The 19989-nt window shown below is 41.7% G+C and overlaps 1 protein-coding gene across 22 annotated transcripts in view; it reads right to left on the reverse strand.

The window, feature by feature from the left end:
- Positions 1–19989, reverse strand: part of IMMP2L (inner mitochondrial membrane peptidase subunit 2) — an 852317-nt gene that overhangs the window by 772238 nt on the left and 60090 nt on the right. The window contains exon 4 of one of the 22 annotated variants that reach the window (XM_073328098.1): positions 8054–8584. The exons of the other annotated variants lie outside the window; for them this stretch is intronic. Within the exon in view, the coding sequence (XP_073184199.1) occupies positions 8509–8584 (76 nt within the window). The 3' untranslated portion in view covers positions 8054–8508. Of the gene's footprint in view, positions 1–8053; positions 8585–19989 lie in introns of those variants that run through there. 22 annotated transcript variants of the gene reach the window in all.

The raw sequence follows: 19989 nt of genomic DNA on the forward strand, positions 1-19989 counted from the left end.
TGCTGCCTAAGTAGCCAGCATTGTTTACCTAGACCCTACTTCTGGAAGAAACAAGAGAGAAGGAAAAAAATTCCTCTACCGCCACTTCCCACAGCAAATCTCCCACTTACAAACTTCCAAAGAATCCCCAGTTAGCTGCTAGCTATTCACAGCTCTCATGTTTGCTAGTCGCTGGGTTTTAAACCAAGACAAACGAGATCAGTACTTCCCTCTTGTTAAGGGATACCAGCAAGCACTGAAGCAAGCCACACACCTGGAACAAATAACTGCACCATCAGAACACAAAATCACCACTCTCTTTGAAAACCAAATTCCCACAGAAACTCCGCTTTAGCTGCTAGCTGATTGTTGATGTAACTCCATGTAGACTCCATAGACTGTTATTTGTAGAATTTCATACAGACTGTTCCGGCTGTTTCACAAGCACTGTAATATCTAAAGCCTTATCTACACTGGTAAGTTACCATGTTAAAAATGTATTAAGTAATGGCAATGTTAAACACTGGTAATGTTAAATAGTACTGAACTAGACAAGGACAAGTTGTGGTCCACTAGGATTGACCACAACCAATTAAGACTTTTTAAAACATGATTTCTCCTTGTCTACACTAAGTGCTGTGTCATATTTAACACTTTATTAGTTGAAACATGTTTGTTAACACATTTTCTAACATGATGTCTGACCATCAAACCATTAAAAAGATGAAACTATGATTTGAACTCTTTTCTCAAGGCTTCAACCAAAATATTACTTCATTAAGGATATGGAACATAATTTTTAATTAAAGTTTTCACATTTAATGTTAAGCAAAGAAGTCTTTGAACTCAGGAAAAGTGCACACTAATACAAATCTCCTGTTGAGGTGGGTGGGAGGGGAAACTTAGTTGTCAGCGTCCTATAGCACTGAAGAACACAGCATGCACAATCATGCATTTAAATATGTTCCAACAGCATTTCTTTACTAAGGTCATACCCAGCACCAATTTAAAAATAGACTGCTCTGAGGGTAAAGGGATCATAAGCAGACACAAATATCACAGCAGGCCTTCTGGGCATACAAGATGCTATTATCATTTGCTTGCTGACAATGTACTTTCTGATTGTATTCTGCAGTACCACACTTCTCTCATTACAGTTGCCCTAGTTCTTGCAACATCCAAATTATTGTTCTGTCTCAAAATGTCACTAATTTGTCCCTTAAAGCAAAACATATAAAACACTATGTGACACAAGAAATATGTTCACAAGGTGTCACTTTTATTTGCTTTAAGATATGCATTGTTAACCACTGAAGCCCCAAAGGGCACTAAGCTACATATCTCTGTGGTAACTGAGGTACTATTTAAGTATTTATTCTCTACCATCTTCAAATCCAGATTCTTTTTCACAGTAGCTCCCCAGACATTCAACAAATGTTAGATTTATACAACTAATGTGATCATGAAATAATGAGAAATGGCTATACAGATAAACAATGACATGCTAGAACTACAAGGTAAACTTTTTAGTTGCATGTGAAACAAATATAATACAATACTCATTAATATAAACTGCACAGGAAGGAACCCTTAATGAAAGGTGAAGTCTGGATTCTCTGTTACTTGAAATCTTTAACTCAACATTGGATAACTTTCTGAAAGATATGCTCTAACTCAGCAGTTCCCAAAGTCCCTTAGCTCTCCACCTACTACTCACATAAAGCCAATCCTTCAACCAGACCACTCTCTTAATGCTGTATCTAGAGACAACAATTATAGAATCTTAAGAAATGTAGGGCTGGAAGGGACCTCGAGAAGTCATCTAGTCCAGCCCCCTGAACCAAGTAAATCTAGACTATCCCTAACAGATATGTGTCTAAAAAAACATATCCAATGACAGGAATTCCATAATCTCCCTTGGAAGTCTATTCCAGAGCTTCATGACCCTTACAGTTAGAAAGATTTTCCTGATATATAATCTAAATCTCCCTTGCTGCAGATTAAACAAATTATTTCTTGTCCTATCTTTAATGGATATGGCGAACAATTGATCATTCTTTTCTTTAAAAACAGCCCTTAACGTACTTGAAGACTTTTGTTACCAGGGTCCCCTCATCCCCCCCCCACACACAGTATTTTTTTCCTCAAGACTAAACATACCCAATTTTTTTAAAACCTTTTTTCATAGGTCAGATTTTCTAAATCTTGTATCATTTCTGTTGCTCTTCTCTGGACTCTCCCCAATTTATGCACATCTTCCTTAAAGTGTGGCGCCCGGAACTGGACACACACAGTACTCCAACTGAGACCTCACCAGTGGTGATTAAACGGGATAATTATCTCCAGTGGCTTACATACAACACTGTTAATACAGCCCAGAATGATATTAGCCTTTTTGCAACTGCATTACTTTGGTGACTTATATTCAATTTGTGATCCATTATAAGCCCCAGATCATTTTCAGCAGTATTACTGCATAGCCAGTTATTCCCCATTTTGTAGTTGTACATTTGATTTTTCTTTCCTAAGTTCAGTACTTTGCATTTTCTTTATTGAATCTCATCTTGTTGATTTCAGACCAGTTTCTCAATTTGTCCAGGTTGTTTTGAATTTTAATCATAGAATCATAGAATATCAGGGTTGGAAGGGACCCCAGAAGGTCATCTAGTCCAACCCCCTGCTCCAAGCAGGACCAATTCCCAGTTAAATCATCCCATCCTATGTTTCAAAGTGCTTTCAACCCCCCCACAACTTGGTGTCACCACCAGATTTTGTAAGCATTCTCTCCACTATTCACATTCTACTATCCAAGTCATTAATGAAAATGTTGACTCATACTGACCCCTCTACGACTCCTTTAGCATACCCTCCCAGTTTGACAGCAAACCACTGATAGCTACTCTTTGAGTAAAAAGAAAAGGAGTACTTGTGGCACCTTAGAGACTAACCAATTTATTTGAGCATAAGCTTTCGTGAGTGACAGCTCACTTCATTGGATGCATCCAGTTAAATGACCTATAGCTCATGAAAGCTTATGCTCAAATAAAGTTGTTAGTCTCTAAGGTGCCACAAGTACTCCTTTTCTTTTTGCAAATACAGACTAACATGGCTGCTACTCTGAAACCTGTCTTTGAGTATGGTCTGTCAACCAGTTATGCACCCACCTTACAGTAATTTCCTAGTTCCCTAGTTTGCTTATGAGAATGTCATATGGAACTGTGTCAAAAGCCTTATTAAAAATCAAGATATATCACATCTACAGATTCCCCTTTATCCACTATGCCAGTATCCCTGTTGAAGAGGCAACTTAGCTCGGTTTGCCATGATTAGTTCTTGACAAATCCATGCTGGCTACGCCTTATAACCCTATTATCCTCTAGGTGTTTACATCATGTCTTCATTGCTATATACAGTATATATTCTCACCATTTGCCATTTTCTCCTCATTCACCACCTCAAAACAGACCAGAGACTCCACTGTACCCTGTGCATTTTATATAGGCAACACACTATTCCGTGCCATTTTCATATTTTCCAATCTTATATTTGGAATGGAAGTTTCCCATACAGGCCACACATCTATATAAAGCTCCCAAACCCTTGCCACAGAACAGTGTGTTAGAATCCAAGCTGTCATTTATAAACTTGAATGAAGCTTGTCATTTATGGTTGTGAGAAAAGTCTTCCAATGTTGTTTACTCAGTTGGAGTGAAGTGATTTCTGACAGCGTCTGCAGACAGCTTGAAATAATAGGGCCTCATCCACAGCCCACTGAAGTCAATAGGAGCCTTTCCATTGACATATGCAGCCTCTGGATCAGAGCCTAATGGTCCAGTCCTGTTTCCACTGAAATTCCCTAGAGGTGTGCCCTTGATTTCAGAGGGAGCAGAACTAGGGTGTCAGGATGGTTTCACTTCAATGGGGTGCTAACTTTAAAGCTTAGTGATAATAATGCAAATATCAACATTCTTACATTATTTTATGGATGATCATTTCAAAAACGTCCAGATAATCTTATTTTATAATCCCAAGCAGACTCCTGCACCACCCCAGGTGTCAGAATGTCTCCAGTTTCCCAAGACAGTTCCTACAATGCACTCATGTATTTTCAATACAAAATTCTGCAGCACTTACAAAATTTAGAGGCAGTGTAAAACTCCTTAAGTTGAATAGCAAAAATAAAGATACAAGAAGTACAGCATTGACTGAATAAGGTATCCTCATATTAAATTCAACAGAAACATTATGGTCTAATGGAGTTGGTGGGGTGCAGCATTCCCAGACTGCCACACCAGAATACTGCTAAATCCAGAACATAGATAATGCGTGCTGTGATGTACAAGAGTCCTTCCTTATATTCCATCCACCCTACAAACTGAACAAAGAGAGGCCTCACAACAGCTACAGTCGATACTAATTACCAAAATTAAAAGTGCTTTCAGTGAAGTACTGCACTCATAAGAGTGCAGAGATACATTTCATGTGGCCAGAGTCTCAGGGCTCTTTCTCCAAAGCAGTAAGAACAATGGTGGGGGTAAGTCACGAATTTCTGTGACCTTTGGGTGGCACTGCAATATAAATCAATACTAAGGCCATGTCTACACTACAGAGTTAAGTCAACTTAAGTTATGTCAATGACCATAACAAAATCGGTTGTGCACGTCCATACAATGCTCCTTGTGTCAGCGGTTCACATCCACAGTCTTTGCTTTCACATCGACAGAGAGAGCGTTGCATAGTGGGTAGTTATCCCACTGTGCAACTTGCCACCCTCTGTCATCCTCGGCTGCTGGGAGCTCTTGGAGTGGATTGTGGTACTTCATGGGGTCATGCATGCCATCTCATGATGCAGGTCTTTCCGTCCCATCATTCAATGAGCTTCCTACTTCATTTCACATAATTTTTTAACTGCCCTTGTAAACTGTGAGCCTGCCACCTCTGCCTGACCGCATGGATTCTGCGCTGTGGACCAGTCTGGTGATGAGTGTTATGAACACAGCGCGCCTGCAGTATTTCATGAGCTGCAAAACAGAGAGTGAATCAGTGATGCCTGCCCTGCTGTTTGCCATGGAAACAAATAATTCAAGATTGCTGCTGGCATTACAGAGCAGCTTGCTATGGTGGACCATCACTATAGGCCTAGGAAACAAGCACTTAGCGGTGAGATTGCATCATGATGCATGTATGGGATGACAAGCAGTGACTGCAGAACTTCTGGATGCAAAAATCCACCTTCATGGAACTGTGTACAGAACCCACCCCAACACTGTGGCAGATGACACCAGAATGAGAGCTGCCCTCACTGTGGAAAAGCGAGTGGGGATCACTGTGCAGAAGATGGCAACTCCAGACTGCTACCAGTCAGTCACAAATCAGTTTGGGGTTGGAAAGTCCACTGTGGGGGTTGTAGTGATGCAAGTGTGCAGGGCCATTAATCACCTCCTGCTACGAAGAATGTGACTCTTGGTAACGTGTAAGAAATAATTGATGGCTTTGAGGCTTTGAGGCAATGGGTTTCCCTAACTGTGGCGGGGTGATAGATGGAACGCATATCTGTAGCCGGACGCGGCCCCATCCATGGCTTGGCCTTCCCCAGACAGCAACAGCTCCATGAGGAGGAGGGGCAGCCCATTCCCCCCCATCAACTCCCCCCTTTTGCTCTTTCAAATGCAGTCTGTGTAGGTTTCCTGTAATGTCGTTACCTTGCTCTTGAAGTGCAATTTGCACAGTTTCCTGTCAAAACCACAAGCAGTGAAAAATCCCCAGTAATGTTATATGCCTACTTAAAGCTATATTACCAATTGTATTCATACTTATGAATATACAACCAATTAGTGCAAGGAATGAGTGAGATAGTGTAAGAAACCAATCGCACGGCTTAAACCAAAATATTACCAAAGGGACTTCGGGGATTCTCGTCGCCTAGCGGGCCGATCTCTGGGCAGCTGTGGAACCTGGAAAGTCTCAGCCACCCAAAATTAAAACCAACATCCGCGTGCCTGCAGTCTGCCAGCAGTATGAATGGGATGTGTGTGAGAGTATAATTGCGCAAATAAGGGAAGCAAGTAATAAACCAATCCTCAGTACTGCTCTAGTTCAACCTTTGTTTGTAGTTATTTCTTGGCCAGATTCCCAGAGAATGGGCAACAATATCAAAATTTTGGCCCCCGACCATCTTGTGACGGAGTACATCAACCAAAAGGGCTACTTCTGCATGGTCTTGCAGAGCCATTTCACTGACATCAATGCAGGGTGGTCAGGGAAGGGGCATGATGCATGCATCTTTCAGAACACTGGACTGTATAGAAAGCTGCACGCTGAGACTTTCTTTCCAGACCAGCCAATTCCAATGGGGGATGTGCAAATGCCCATAGTGATCCTTGCATACCCTGTCTACTCCTTGCTCCTGTGGCTCATGAAGCCTTACACCGCAAACCTAGGCAGCAGCAATGAGCACTTCAACAACAGGTACAGAATGACCGCTGAATGTTCCTTTGGCCGATTAAAAGGTCACTGGTGCTGTCGTTTTGGCTGGTTAGACCTCAAAGAGGAAAATATTCCAGTGATCCTTGCTGTGCTCTGCATAATATTTGCAAAGTGAAGGGGGAAAAGTTTCCCCAGTATGGACGGCTGGCTGCTGATTTTGAGCAGCCAGATACAAAGGCAACTAGAGGGGTGTGTGACGTTGCACTCTGCACGATTTTATGAAAGTATGCTGATGAGTGTGAATATAATTAAAATATGCTTCATGCGAAAGGTCTCTTGTAAGGTATCATTACAAAGCTTATAATCTACTGAGTGTGATCATCCTATTTGTATAAATGTATCACTCTTGTATCTGAAACTAGAAATATGAAATATAACTAAGAGATCCTATTGTAGATATGCGAAGTGTGGGCCATTAATCGTGGTTTGGAATCTTAATGGCTCCCATTAACCAGGACAACTGAATGCTGATGGCTCTGTTTTACTTGTAAGTCTTCCTGTGTGCTGGCAAGTGAGTAATGAAGTCTTACAGTGACATGTGATCATGTCACCTGAACTGGAATCCATCTTTAACTTGGTGCTTTTCCACTGAGAAGGAGAGGTGGGAACCCAGAGGGACAAAGGATTCCCTCCTTATGCAAAAGATATATAAGTGGGTGGAACAGAACAAAGGGGCAGCCCCCATGAGAAATCCCCTAGCTACCACCTAAGCTGGAACAAGGGCTGTACCAGGGAAAAGGATTGTACCCAGACTAGGAAGGCATCCAGTCTGTGATAGAAACTTACTGAAACATCTCTGAGGGTGAGATTTTATCTGTATTCAGTTTTATTACTGTACTAGGCTTAGACTTGCATGTTTTATTTTATTTTTCTTGGTCATTCACTTTGTTCTGTCTGTTACTACTTGGAACCACTTAAATCCTACTTTCTGCATTTAATAAAATCACTTTTTACTTAACCCAGAGTATGTATTAATACCGGGGGTGGAGGGACAGCTGGTGCATATCCCTCTGCCAGTATTATAGAGGGCAAACAATTTATGAGTTTACCCTGTATAAGCTTTATACAGGTAAAAAGGATTTATTTAGGGTTTAGACCCCACTGGGAGTTGGGCAACTGAGTGTCAAGGACAGGAACACTTTCAATTAAGTTGCTTTCAATTAAGCCTACAGCTGTTAGGGGACATGGTTCAGACCTGGGTCTGGGTTTGCAGCATGCTAGCGGGTCTGGCTCAAACCAGGCAGGGCACTGAAGTCCTAAGCTGACAGGGCAGGAAAGCAGGAGCAGAAGTAGTCTTGGCACATCAGGTGGCCATCCTAAGGGGGTTTCTGTGATCCAACCCGTCACAGGGTGCAGCAGGAGGCTATTCAAAACATGGAGGCTTTAAAGGAGCATTTTGACAATGATTCCCTGTAATATGTCTTTATGTCATGCATTCAGCCAGGCAATGATTATTTGTCACGTTGAATTAACCCTGTAGTGCTCGCTTCCTGAGCATTAATTGTAGTGAGCAAATATTCCTATTTACATCAGGCAGTGTTATCACTGAAACATAGTGGCTATATGCATGTCACAAAGAAACAGTCATTTTATTTTGAAGGCTCAAGTTTAACAACAGGACAAAACACTAATTTTTGGTGAAACAGGGGACATGACAATAAGGAACAGTCTCACAGTTAGGGCTCTCATAGCTGTGTGTAACTCCAGCTTTTGCTGGGAAACCAGTTCTTAACACTGAATGTACAGAGTACTGTGAGGGACAGGGAACACAAGAGGACTACAGTGGAGGAGTTTCGAGAGGGTATGGATAGGAGTTCTGTAGTGGCCACAGGGAAAATAATGCACGAATGTGCTTAGATTGCAGAGTAATGAGGAACTTCCTGGTCTCTGTCTGGCCTTCCAGAAGCTTTATCATCCACTCCTGCCCCCAAGTCCTTTCCAGGCTATCCAGCCTCAGCCTTCCATTAAATTGTCTCCCTCCATGCTCTTGTTTCGCTATGTGATGCATCTGATGAATGCAGCACTTTGCAAAACATATCCTCTTTACTCCTCCTGGTTCACCACCTTATCTGACAAAGGTGCTCTGCCAGTGTGAAGGAGTGGGTCCTCAAAGGCACATCTGCAGAAGCCAAAGAAATAATGAACAGAGACAGTATTGTGAGTGCGCTCACAGCCATGAATCACAAAAGTTACACACAGCTTTCTTGCTGACTCTGAGCTAGCACACAAGTTGGTGTGAGTCCCAAATATGATGAGTTCATGGAGGGAAGTGGTGGCAAGAGGAATGGGCAAGAAGGGACAAAGGATGGCTTGTGAAGGGGGTTACTACAAGTGACTAGGGAGACAATTCTGAATATTGGTACCCTTTCCCACAGGCTAAGGTAATTGAACCAGATATCTCACTCCTAAGGGTAACTCAGGATGCAAGAGTGCATCTCCTGCCTGTGTATGGTTTCAGACCGGCTCTGTATGCTGCTTTCCTGTGTGCCGCTCTGATCCCTGCAGAAATAATTGCCAGGTGGCGCGGCAAAGTTTCCTACAGCAGGAGGAAAAACAAGGCAGCTCTGCCAAGGAATCTTCAGAAGAGGATTGCAGAAAACCTACAGGAAAGTTTCCTAGAGATCACAATGGAGGATTCCAGGGACATCCCCATGTACATTAACAAATTTTCCTCTGTGGACCCACAACATAGATGGACAGGCTCTGTTACTTTCTGTCCCTTATCCCTGCTCTACCATGCAACAAAGTACATGAGAGCTCAATCTCCTCTCGCCGTGCAGTATCAAAGCAAAATGAGCAAGTTACCAGAGCTCCCCTCTCCTGCATCCTGCATGCCAGAGCCATAGTGCTGGGATTGGCTAGACCCCTCTGGAGTAGAAAAGAGATCCTGATGCACCGGATAACCAAAATACCCTGTCGTGTGCTCCACATCATCCTCCAGCTCCCACTTCCTCGTCCACCACTTCGTCCTTGGGGTTGAATGCACTGGCCGCTGCCTCCAGCCCCGCAAAGCATGCACGGGGCTCTTGGTGGTGGAGGTGGGGTGGCTACCGAGGATGGTATGTAGCTTGTTATAGAAACAGCATGTCTTTGCCACCACACCACATGTCTTTGCCACCTGTCTTGCCTTCTGGTATGTCTGCGTCAGCTCCTTGCTCTTAGCAGGACACTCCAGTGTATTCCTCTCATGCCCCTTCTCCAAGCAATAAGCCCATAAGTTTCAAAAGTTCCTACAGCCGGAGCAAAGCTGTGACTGCACAGCCTCCTCCCATAAAAAGAAAAGGAGGACTTGTGGCACCTTAGAGACTAACCAATTTATTTGAGCATAAGCTTTCGTGAGCTACAGCTTGATGAAGTGAGCTGTAGCTCACGAAAGCTTATGCTCAAATAAATTGGTTAGTCTCTAAGGTGCCACAAGTACTCCTTTTCTTTTTGCGAATACAGAGTAACATGGCTGCTACTCCTCCCATAGACTCAGCAGATCCAACAGTTCCGGTGTTCTCCATCCGGGAGAGCGTTTACTGCAGAAAGCCAGCATGGTCAGCTGGGAAGATTCTGTCTGAACTGTTCATGCCAAGCAAACAGAAAGAGGAATTTCAAAAATTCCCAGGCCTTTAAATGGGGGAAAGGTGCACATCTGTGTACCTTCAGGGCAGCAGATTTCAAACTGCTGACCAGAAAAATGAGGATGGGCATTGTGGGACACCTCCTGGCAGCCAGTCAGGGTGAGATAAGCAAGTGCAGTATCTACACTGATGCTGCATCACTCTAACTATACTGCAAAAAGCTCTATGACACTCATCCAAGTGATTTTATTCTGTCATTGTAGGGCAGTTACATCGGTGGGAGGAGCATCACAGTGTTTACATCACTGTTTTGTCGACGAAAGCTAACACTTTGTAGACAAAACTGCGTAGTGCAGACAAGGCCTAAGAAACAACAGCAGGAGAGAGAGAGAGAGAGAGAGAATATCTATTCCACTTTATATGTGGAATGCTAATGGAATCTGAGGTAGATAGGCAAGGGTCAGACCATTGTAGAAAGAGTTAAGATGTAGTTCGAACCTTAGCTACAAATTTCCAAAAGTTAAATAATTTTAAGATAGATTTTTGCTTATGAAGTGTAATATATATTTTATGATGGGGAAAGTGCACCAGAGAAGGAAGAAGTGGCTTGCCCAAGGTCATACAGCAAGTATGTGAACGCATTGTTTAAAATCATTGTCTGAAGATCCTGTCCTCCAATTCTATTCTAGGCCCTCTCCTACACAGCTTCTGCCCCTTGCACTCCACTGAAACTCCCAAAGTCTTTAATTACCTCCTCCTAGCCAAAACTCAAAACCAGTACTCCATCCTCATTTTCCTTAACCTGTTGGACACTTTCAACACTGTTGATCATGCTCTTATTGAAATCTTGTCATGTCTCAGTTTGCATTATGGTTTCCTCTCCTGGTTCTCCTCCTACTTCTCTAATCACTCCTTCCTAATCACTCTAATCACTCATAGCAACCTTTGGAGGATCATCCTCATCTCTCCTCCAACTTTCTGGTGAAGTTCCACAAGGCTGGATCCTTGGTCCCCTTCTCTTCTCCTGTAACACATTATCTCTGGGTATTCTCATCCACAAACACAAATTCAACTTTGTGCTGACTCACAGATTAATACAATTTTGCTGGGGAAGAGTCAGCACGACATCTGTAAAGGGAAATCATGCCTCACCAATCTATTAGAATTCTTTGAGGGGGTCAACAAACATGTGTACCAAGATGATCCAGTGGATATAGTGTACTTGGACTTTCAGAAAGCCTTTGACAAGGTCCCTCACCAAAGGCTCTTAAGCACATTAAGCAGTCATGGGATAAGAGGGAAGGTCCTTTCATGGATCAGTAACTGATTAAAAGACAGAACACAAAGGGTAGGAATAAATTATCAGTTTTCAGAACGGAGAGAGATAAGTAGTGGTGTCCCCGACAGATCTGTATTGGGACCAATGCTGTTCAACATATTTATAAATGATCTGGAAAAAAGGGGTCAACAGTGAGGTGGCAACATTTGATTCAAAATTACTCAAGATATTTAAGTCTGAAGCAGACTGCAAAGAGTTACAAAGGGATCTCACAGAACTGAGTGACTGGGTAAGTAAATGGCAGATGCAATTCAATATTGATAAATACAAAGTAATGAACATTAGAAAACATAATCCCATCTATACATATAAAATGATGGGGTTTAAATTAGCTGTTACCACTCAAGAAAGAGATCTTGGAGACATCACAGAATATTAGGAACCATTAGGAAAGAGATCGATAATAAGACAGTAAATACCATTATGCCACTATATAAATCCATGGTGCGCCCACACCTTGAATACTGTGTGCAGTTCTGGTTGCCCCATCTCAAAAAAGATACATTAGAAATGGAAAAAGTACAGAGAAAGGCAACAAAAATTATTAAGGGTATAGAACAGTTTCCATATGTGAAGAGATTAAAAAGTCTGGGACTTTTCTGCTTGAAAAAAAGAGGTGACAAGGGGGAACATGAGGTCTGTAAAATCATGAATGGCATGGATAACCTGAATAGGGAATGTTATTTACTCCTTTATACAACACATGAACCAGGGGTCACCCAATAAAATTAATAGGCAGCAGGTTTAAAACAAACAAAAGGAAGTACTCCTTCACACAACACAGTCAACCTGTGGAACTCATTTCCAGGGGATATTATGCAGGCCAAAAGTATAACTGTGTTCAAAAAATAATTAGATAAATTCATGGAAGATAGGTCCATCTATGGCTATTAGTCAACATGGTCAAGGATGCAATACGGGTGTCTCTAAACCTCTGACTACCATATGTTGGGACTGGACATAGGGGGAATGGATAACTTGATAATTGCCCTGTTCTTTTCATTCCCTTTGAAGCATCTGGCATTGGCCACTGTCTGAAGACAGAATACTGGGCTAGATGGACCATTGGTTTGACCCCCCCATGACCATTCTTATATTCTTATGGCAGGTCACAAATCTACCTTTGTACTCCAGAGCAGTCTTCTGTCCAAACTAAAACCTCAGCCTGTTTCTTGGATGTCTCCTCATGGTTATCTAGCCATCAGCTCAAGCTTAACATGGTTAAAACAGAGCTCCTAATCACTCTTCCTCTCAAGCCCCCTCCTTTCATGATCAACATCTCCACCCTGCATGTCACTCTGGCTCATAAGAAACCTCTCTCTTTGTCCTCACATCCAGGCTCTCTCTAAATACTGCCAATTCTTTCTGCATAATTTCTCTGAGATACAGCCTTTCTTATCCATCCACAAAGCTAAACTGTCATCCACATTATCATCTCACACTCAATTAGTGCAACATCCTTTTCTCTGGCCTTGGGAAATTCAAATTTTACAAATTCTTCCCCCACTCATATCCATTGAGAATGCTGCTGCTGCATACCTCCACTGGTTCCCCTTTTCTATTGCATCAAACATAAGCTGGATGCCTTCACTTTCATGGCCTATACACACCCAACCGATCATTTCATTCACTATTGAGATGTGAGCTCCTGCCTACAATGGGCCAATGATGCTAACCTTCACACTCCATTTGTTAAAATTTCAAAAAAGCTACTTGATGCTTTCTCCCACATACTTAGGAGGAGCTCCCCGTAAACTTCCACAAAGCTACCTCATTATTCTTTTATAAACTCTCCTGAAATTTCTCCTTTGTCATGATGCCTACAAAAAAACTTTACAGTTAGGCTGCTAGTGCACTGAGACCTCTGCCTATCATTCTGGTCAGTAATAGCTCATTATTTCCTTGTACTCTTCCATCTATGTCTCTATCCATCTGTTGTCTCTCATCTTAGATTGTAAACTCTCTGGGGCATGCACCATCTTTTTGTTCTGTATTTGTACAGCACCTACCACAACAGGGTCCTGATCCATTCCTAGGGCTTCTAGGCACCACAGTAATACAAATAAATGTGAGTAGAACAGAACCTAGAAGTCATCACTCCCATAATGAGAGATAATGCTTCCCCTAAAAGAACTAATTAAAGCAAGGGTTCTCAAACTGGGGGTTGTGACTCCTCAGGGAGTCACAAGGTTATTATGTAGAGGGTCGTGCACTGTCTCCCTCCACCCCAAAACCCCACTTCACCTCCATCATTTATAATAGTGTTAAATATTTAAACAGTGGATTTTTAGTTTATAAGGGGGGGGGTCGCACTCATAGGCTTGCTGTGTGAAAGGGGTCACCAACACAAAAGTTTGAAAACCACTGAATTAAAGTCAATATAAAGTATAAGTTATATCAGACACTGGTCACTAACGGATAATATTATAAAAAAGACAACACAGTTATGTCTCATTCATTTCTTAAAAATCTCCATTGCTAAAATATGTTTAATCTACAAACAATGCTATAAAAATATACAGCCTTCGCTGAGGTTTGCATCAGCTGATTTTTTCATTTGGTTTTTACCAGTTCCATTCATTACCAGTATTTCTTTATGTACAATGCATGTATTTCGGTAGAGTAGGTTTCCAGTACTAACTATTTGCATTAAAAACAATGACAAGATGAATTTTTCATTCATGTCTATTGGCTAATATCACTTGCCTAGAAAATATAGCAACGATCATAATTACCATTTTAAACTTGATTTTTGCCACGGTCTTGTGTTTGTTTTTTGAGAAGGGGACAGCATAATACAAAATAAAGACCAGGCTCACTTCTTACATGTAAAAATATTCAGACTGACCATTTATTCACTACTGTTCCTGACCCAGGGTTTTCTTTTATCTTCAGTTAGATTTTAAATAAATGTTTTTGATATGTAAGCAGAATTCATTTTCCCAGCATATATACTTGTTGAATGGTTCCTAGAAGTAACATCCTGCAATTAATACTTATGGTTGGTCATAATATGACTAAGATGGCCTAAGGGAAGTTTGTTTCTCATCTAAAAGATATGAGATCAGCTGCAACAGACTTTGAAGATATGTAAATTATTAAGTCATTTCTGGAATAATGTATTGTGTGAAGAAATATCACATATAGTGATATATCAGATCAGTATTTCTATGATTGTATGGAAAGAAAACCAACAAACCGTATAAACATGACTAAAACATTATTAGGATCAATTTTTTTTAAACCTACAAGCTGCAGAAGCAATTCCATTCTTACAGCAGCATTACCTCAAGGGAACTACTGTTTTCCTGTTAAAGTCACCTGAGTATTTTGTTTAAAAGTTCATGCTTCGTTGCTTAAGTGAGATTACTCCATGTTAGCTTCCGAGTGTAATAAACCAAATTATAAACCCTCTACATGCATTTCTTCGTTAACCCTTTGGTGCCATTGGAGCCATCCTTTCCAGAATATTTTAATATATTTTGTGTAGCAATTTAGCAATGGAAAATGCAAACCCTGATATCAAGGGACTGACATGCTTCAGAGGAGAGTAAATTCACAGAAACTAGAACAAATGAGGTAATCTCAAAAGGGTTATCATCACTAGGAAAAGATGTTCCATTTTTTCCATCCTTTTTTCGGGGGACAATCTTCAGACTGGATTGTTGTAGTGGTACATACATATAGACAGATTTTTTTTATTTTGAATTTAATTCTTAAATTGTTTAAAATAAATGAAAAGGAGGAACAACTGGGCCACAATCCAGGAAGCTGCTCTTTGTGAGCAGATCTTTGCACTTGGAGATTCATTGGCACCACTGGGACTTAAATGCTTTGAGAAGGCAGCATCTCAGATTATGCTTAAGAGGAACATTAAGATCACAAGCACAGGTTATAGAACGTGAGATATACAACAGAGTTTTTCAATGATGAAACTGCATGGTAAGATAGAAGTTGAGTAGCTCAGAATCTAATTTTAGATACTTTTTTGGCAATTTCCATATATACACCTGTAAAGAGGTCTGCTCCCCACTGGTACCACCTAGTAGTTGGGCAAGGACATGACATTCTGGCTCTGTGGCCCCTGTTGATAGCTGCTCCCGTCCTGTGGTGATCTTTCTGCGACTCAGCTCTCCATCTGGCACACAAGTTGCTTCCCACCCTTTCCGAGGTATGTAAAGAGTCCAACAAAGGCTAGTTCCACTGCTCTGTAAAGAGCTTCAGTCTTCACCCAACCAAAGCCCCAGAGTCATGATTCTCTGGGATATGGGAACTTCTTAGTCCTGAGCCTCTAGTATGAGGGATAGGCTTTTTGCCTCCAGCCTCATCAGAGAGTGAGTAGGGGTTCCAATCCAGAACCCAAAGGTAGGCAGTTGAGTCCTGCAACCTGTAGTGCTATGTGACTGCCTCCCAAGTTCACTTTCTACCAGCCTCCACATGCAAGAAGCCTCCCCGTGGCTGCCAGCCCCCCCTCCCGCCCACCCCAGGGCCTTCAGCCCTGGAGTGCCAGGCCCCATGGCCCCAGCACCCCCAGACTCCCCTGAGCACAAGGCAGACAGCCCCAGCACCTCCAGCCCCCAGAGCACTAGGTGCCATGGCCCAACCAGCCCAAGTGCCCAGGGGCCCCCAAGTGCTAAGCAGCCCAAGCCACCCTAACCCCATCCCTAGCACACTTCCCTGAAAGGAAGCAGCCTGCCTGGGCTGGGGCCAAGAGGGAAGCAGCAAGCAGGAGGGGGCCTTGGGGCAGAGCGTGATCGGGGCCAGGCGGGGCTGTTTGGCGAGGCTTAGCCTGCCCCAGCCTATGATACACGCTGCCCATGGTAATCATCAAGTGATCCATCACCCATTCCCAGCTTTTGGCAAACAGAAGCCTCGTCTCTTAATATCATGGGCCTCATACAGCTACAACTACATTGCACAGAAAAAACATGGCAGTTCATGTACATGCAGGACGGGATTAGCACCCTGGAACAATCAGTGAAGGACAAAGCCGAGCTCCTGACCCTTAGATACCTGCGCAAAGGAGACTCTCCAACCACATATTTCACCTCCTTTCCCCGTGGAAGGGTGCTATGCCACTGAAGGCTGTATAATCTTTTCTGCAGAGGGCAGCTGGAGCTAGGGGTTGACCCCAGTCACATGGTTCACCACAATGCAGAGGGGTGGGGCTGTCAGAGGCACACAGAGCCAATCCTGGAGCACAGATCACTATTCAGGTAGCTGTGGGGCTCAGCATGGTTTAGGGGCCACAGAAAGGCCCAAATGTATACAGAGTTAGTTTCCTCCCATGAATCTAGTGAAGGAGGGAAGATCTTGGCCCATGCTCCTTCTGTAACAAGCTAAAAGGAATATTTATTATAATATTCCTGGAATTTTCTTATTTTAAAGAGGCAAATTTATAGCTTTTCTATATTTTAAGTAACCCCCTAGGACCAGATTCTCTGCCCCACTTCAGGCCCCTCTCTTCAGTGCAGGACTGAATCTGGCCCTTAACAAAGGTCTACAAAGGTGTAGAGAAAAAAGTCAATGTTCCCCTTATTATTCTAATATAAAAAGCTACTATTTATTGTGGGGTTTTTTATCTGGGCACCTAAACTGACCACCACATACTCCTATGGGCACTGAAATCCTCAATTTGTTGCTGAAGTACTCATTTTAGCTGCCAGTCTGAGTGCAGGATTGTGTGTGACACTCTGGCAGACCAGGTGCGAGCTCATGACAAGGTCCCTGGGACTCAACTGAGCACTGACAAACATACAGCTGGAACCAGTCTGGTTCACCTGTATGTTACCATTATTAAAACACACGCTAAATTTATAAAAATGTGTTTAGACTTTATGAAACACTTGTAGGATGCTGCATGTATGAATCTCACTTATAATACCTGTACGCCACATTATACGGTGATAAGTGCTTGCATTGTAATCCTCTGTAATTGTTTGAGTCATCAAACAGGAAAGAAGCTTTAATTAATGTAAAATGCTGGCTTCCTACAGAAGGGGCTAGGTGCTGCCCACCAAGAATGGCCACTGAAACCAAATGAGCCATTCTGAAACAAAGACTTCGTTAACTGCAATCTTCCCCACCCCTCCATGAAGAGGAGACATTAGCATGAACACATCCTATCAGTTTGAGCTCTGTGGGGAAGCAAATAAAAATCCCCCAACAAAAAGGAATTGTCTCTCTATACTGCTTGGATTTTGAAAGGGCAATTTTTCTAAGCATAAGAAAGGAACCCCCAGCTATTGAGCCTGGGTCAGCCCTAAAGGACATATACAGTTTGCATATTACAGCAGCCTCTAACACCTTTTTAAACATAAAACTAACTCCTTGTGTGTATGTTTATCTGCTTTAACCTTGTAAAAAACTCTCATTTCTTTTTCTTAATCTTTAATAAATCTTTAGTAAATTAATCTTAATCTTTAGTAAATCTTTAGTTAATCATAGGATTGGCTACAGGCATTTTCTTTGGTGTAAGATCTAAATTGCAGTTAATCTGGGGTAAGTGACTGGCCCTTTCTAATTGGGAATAATCTGAATAATTGTGATTTTTGGTGTGAGGGACCATCTATCATAAAAGAAAGAGTGCCTGGGTGGCAAGATAGATCAGAATACCCAAGGCAACTGACTGTGACTCCATGGTTAGCCTATTACAGTGCCTGGGGAGTTTACACTTGATACTTGGTTGGCAAAATCTAAGTACAGAACTCCCAACCCGTTTGGAGTTTGTGTCCGGCTTCTTAACAGTCTGCCCTGAGTTTGGTACTCATGCTCTTGAGCCATTCCAGATGGCCTGGCAGCATGCTTTATCCATTATACTGAAGTAAACAACTTTTAACAGGGTACCTGCATACCAGTGCCCCTGTGTAAATAATCTGTACACACTTGGCTGCAGCAAAGCATTTTATTGGTTTATCTGATTTTAAAAATTCTGCTACCAAATTACCCACATTCTTTATATGGATAAAAAATGTCTAAGATGTGTACTCTGTTACCTTACTGTACATACAGCACAGCAGGCATTTATATAGCATTAGGCTCCTCTGAAATCAAAGCAAGTTCCTAGGATCAAAATTATAAATATTTCAAAAAGTAAAAATGACATCTTTCTAAATCAGGACAGCTTTTAAACTCCATTTGCACAACATGACTTCCAAAGAGTAGTCAACCATCATGCTGTAAGTCAGCCACAGCAACAGGATCACAGATGGCTTTCCAGCCAGTCAAATCACAGGTGTAATCTCTGCAATATTTCAAACAGCTGGCTGCCCATTTAGACCCACTATCTTCAAAATACTATGACTGCTGGTCATCAAGAACAAGAGAGAAAACCCCATTCTATATTGCTTACTATTCCACTGAATAACAGAAAGAATAGTAAAAGTTACTTCATTTGTAGATTTCTTTGGATTTTTCCCCCCACATACTGACAAAAAAATTAAAGGAGACCAAAAAGAATAAGAACCTGATTTCATTTCACAAGTTAGATTTAGAAAATTGCTGGTCTTCCCTATATATTTACATTGCTCCCACCACCATGGTACCTGGTCACCTTATAAAATTTATATGAGCTCATACAAATGGTCACATACAGACCTAATTTTTTTCTCTCCTCTATCCCACTTCCTAGAATCAATTACATTTCTGGTGGGAACTTAATATAACCCTTATCCTTTTATTTTTCATTCACAACTGAATACTGCCATGGAAGACAACAGCATAACTCCCATTTATTTCAGTATGAGCACAGTCAGGTCAGAAGCAAAATCTTTGTAATGGCAAGTGCGCATTTGTACACATGAGGTTATAAAAATCTCAGGTAAAATCCTGACCCTGTCAGTCAATGGAAGTTTTTCCAGAGGTTATGACTGAATTAGTCTACAGGTGTCAGTCTGTGTAGAAATACACAAGTGAAATAATTGTATTATATCTAGTATACCTGTTCAAAACTTTATTTTTTACCCATTGCTACCTTTTAAGGAGAGAATAAAAACTGTACACACACACATGCAATAATAGCAATAACTAAACACACTGTGATAATAAATGATAGTTTTTTCAGCACACTTCAGCCACTGCATTAGCAGTACTTTAGTTGGATGAGGATTGCAGCCTGCAATCTCCCGGTAAAGAAGTTAGCCAGCCATAAACAAATATACACATGTTGGGGTGTAATTAGTATACACAGTCATATATTTTAACAGGAATTTTTGGCTATCAAACTCAGATCCATATACTTAGGGAAGGTCTACACTACGGGGTTAAGTCTACCTAAGTTACGCAACTCCAGCTATGTAAATAACATAGCTGGAGTCGATGTAATTTAGGTCAACTTATTGCAGTGTTTACACTCTCCCATCAATTTACCTTATGCGTCTCATTCTGGTGGAGTACCAGAGAAGGGAGAGCGATCTGCGGTCGATTTAGCAGGTCTTCACTATTGACCGCAGCATTCATCCACAATAAGTGTAGACATATCCCTTAAATAAGGGATATCATTGGAATAAGGCTAATAAAGGTAATCATTTCCTGTTGCTACAGTACCTCAACATTTATTTTTGAAGTAGAGGATATTGATCCTTTTACAAAGTTCTGTTCTCTGTTATATTACACCTATTA

This window comes from Lepidochelys kempii, chromosome 1 (assembly GCF_965140265.1).
Source record: "Lepidochelys kempii isolate rLepKem1 chromosome 1, rLepKem1.hap2, whole genome shotgun sequence".
Classification (NCBI taxonomy): domain Eukaryota; kingdom Metazoa; phylum Chordata; order Testudines; family Cheloniidae; genus Lepidochelys; species Lepidochelys kempii.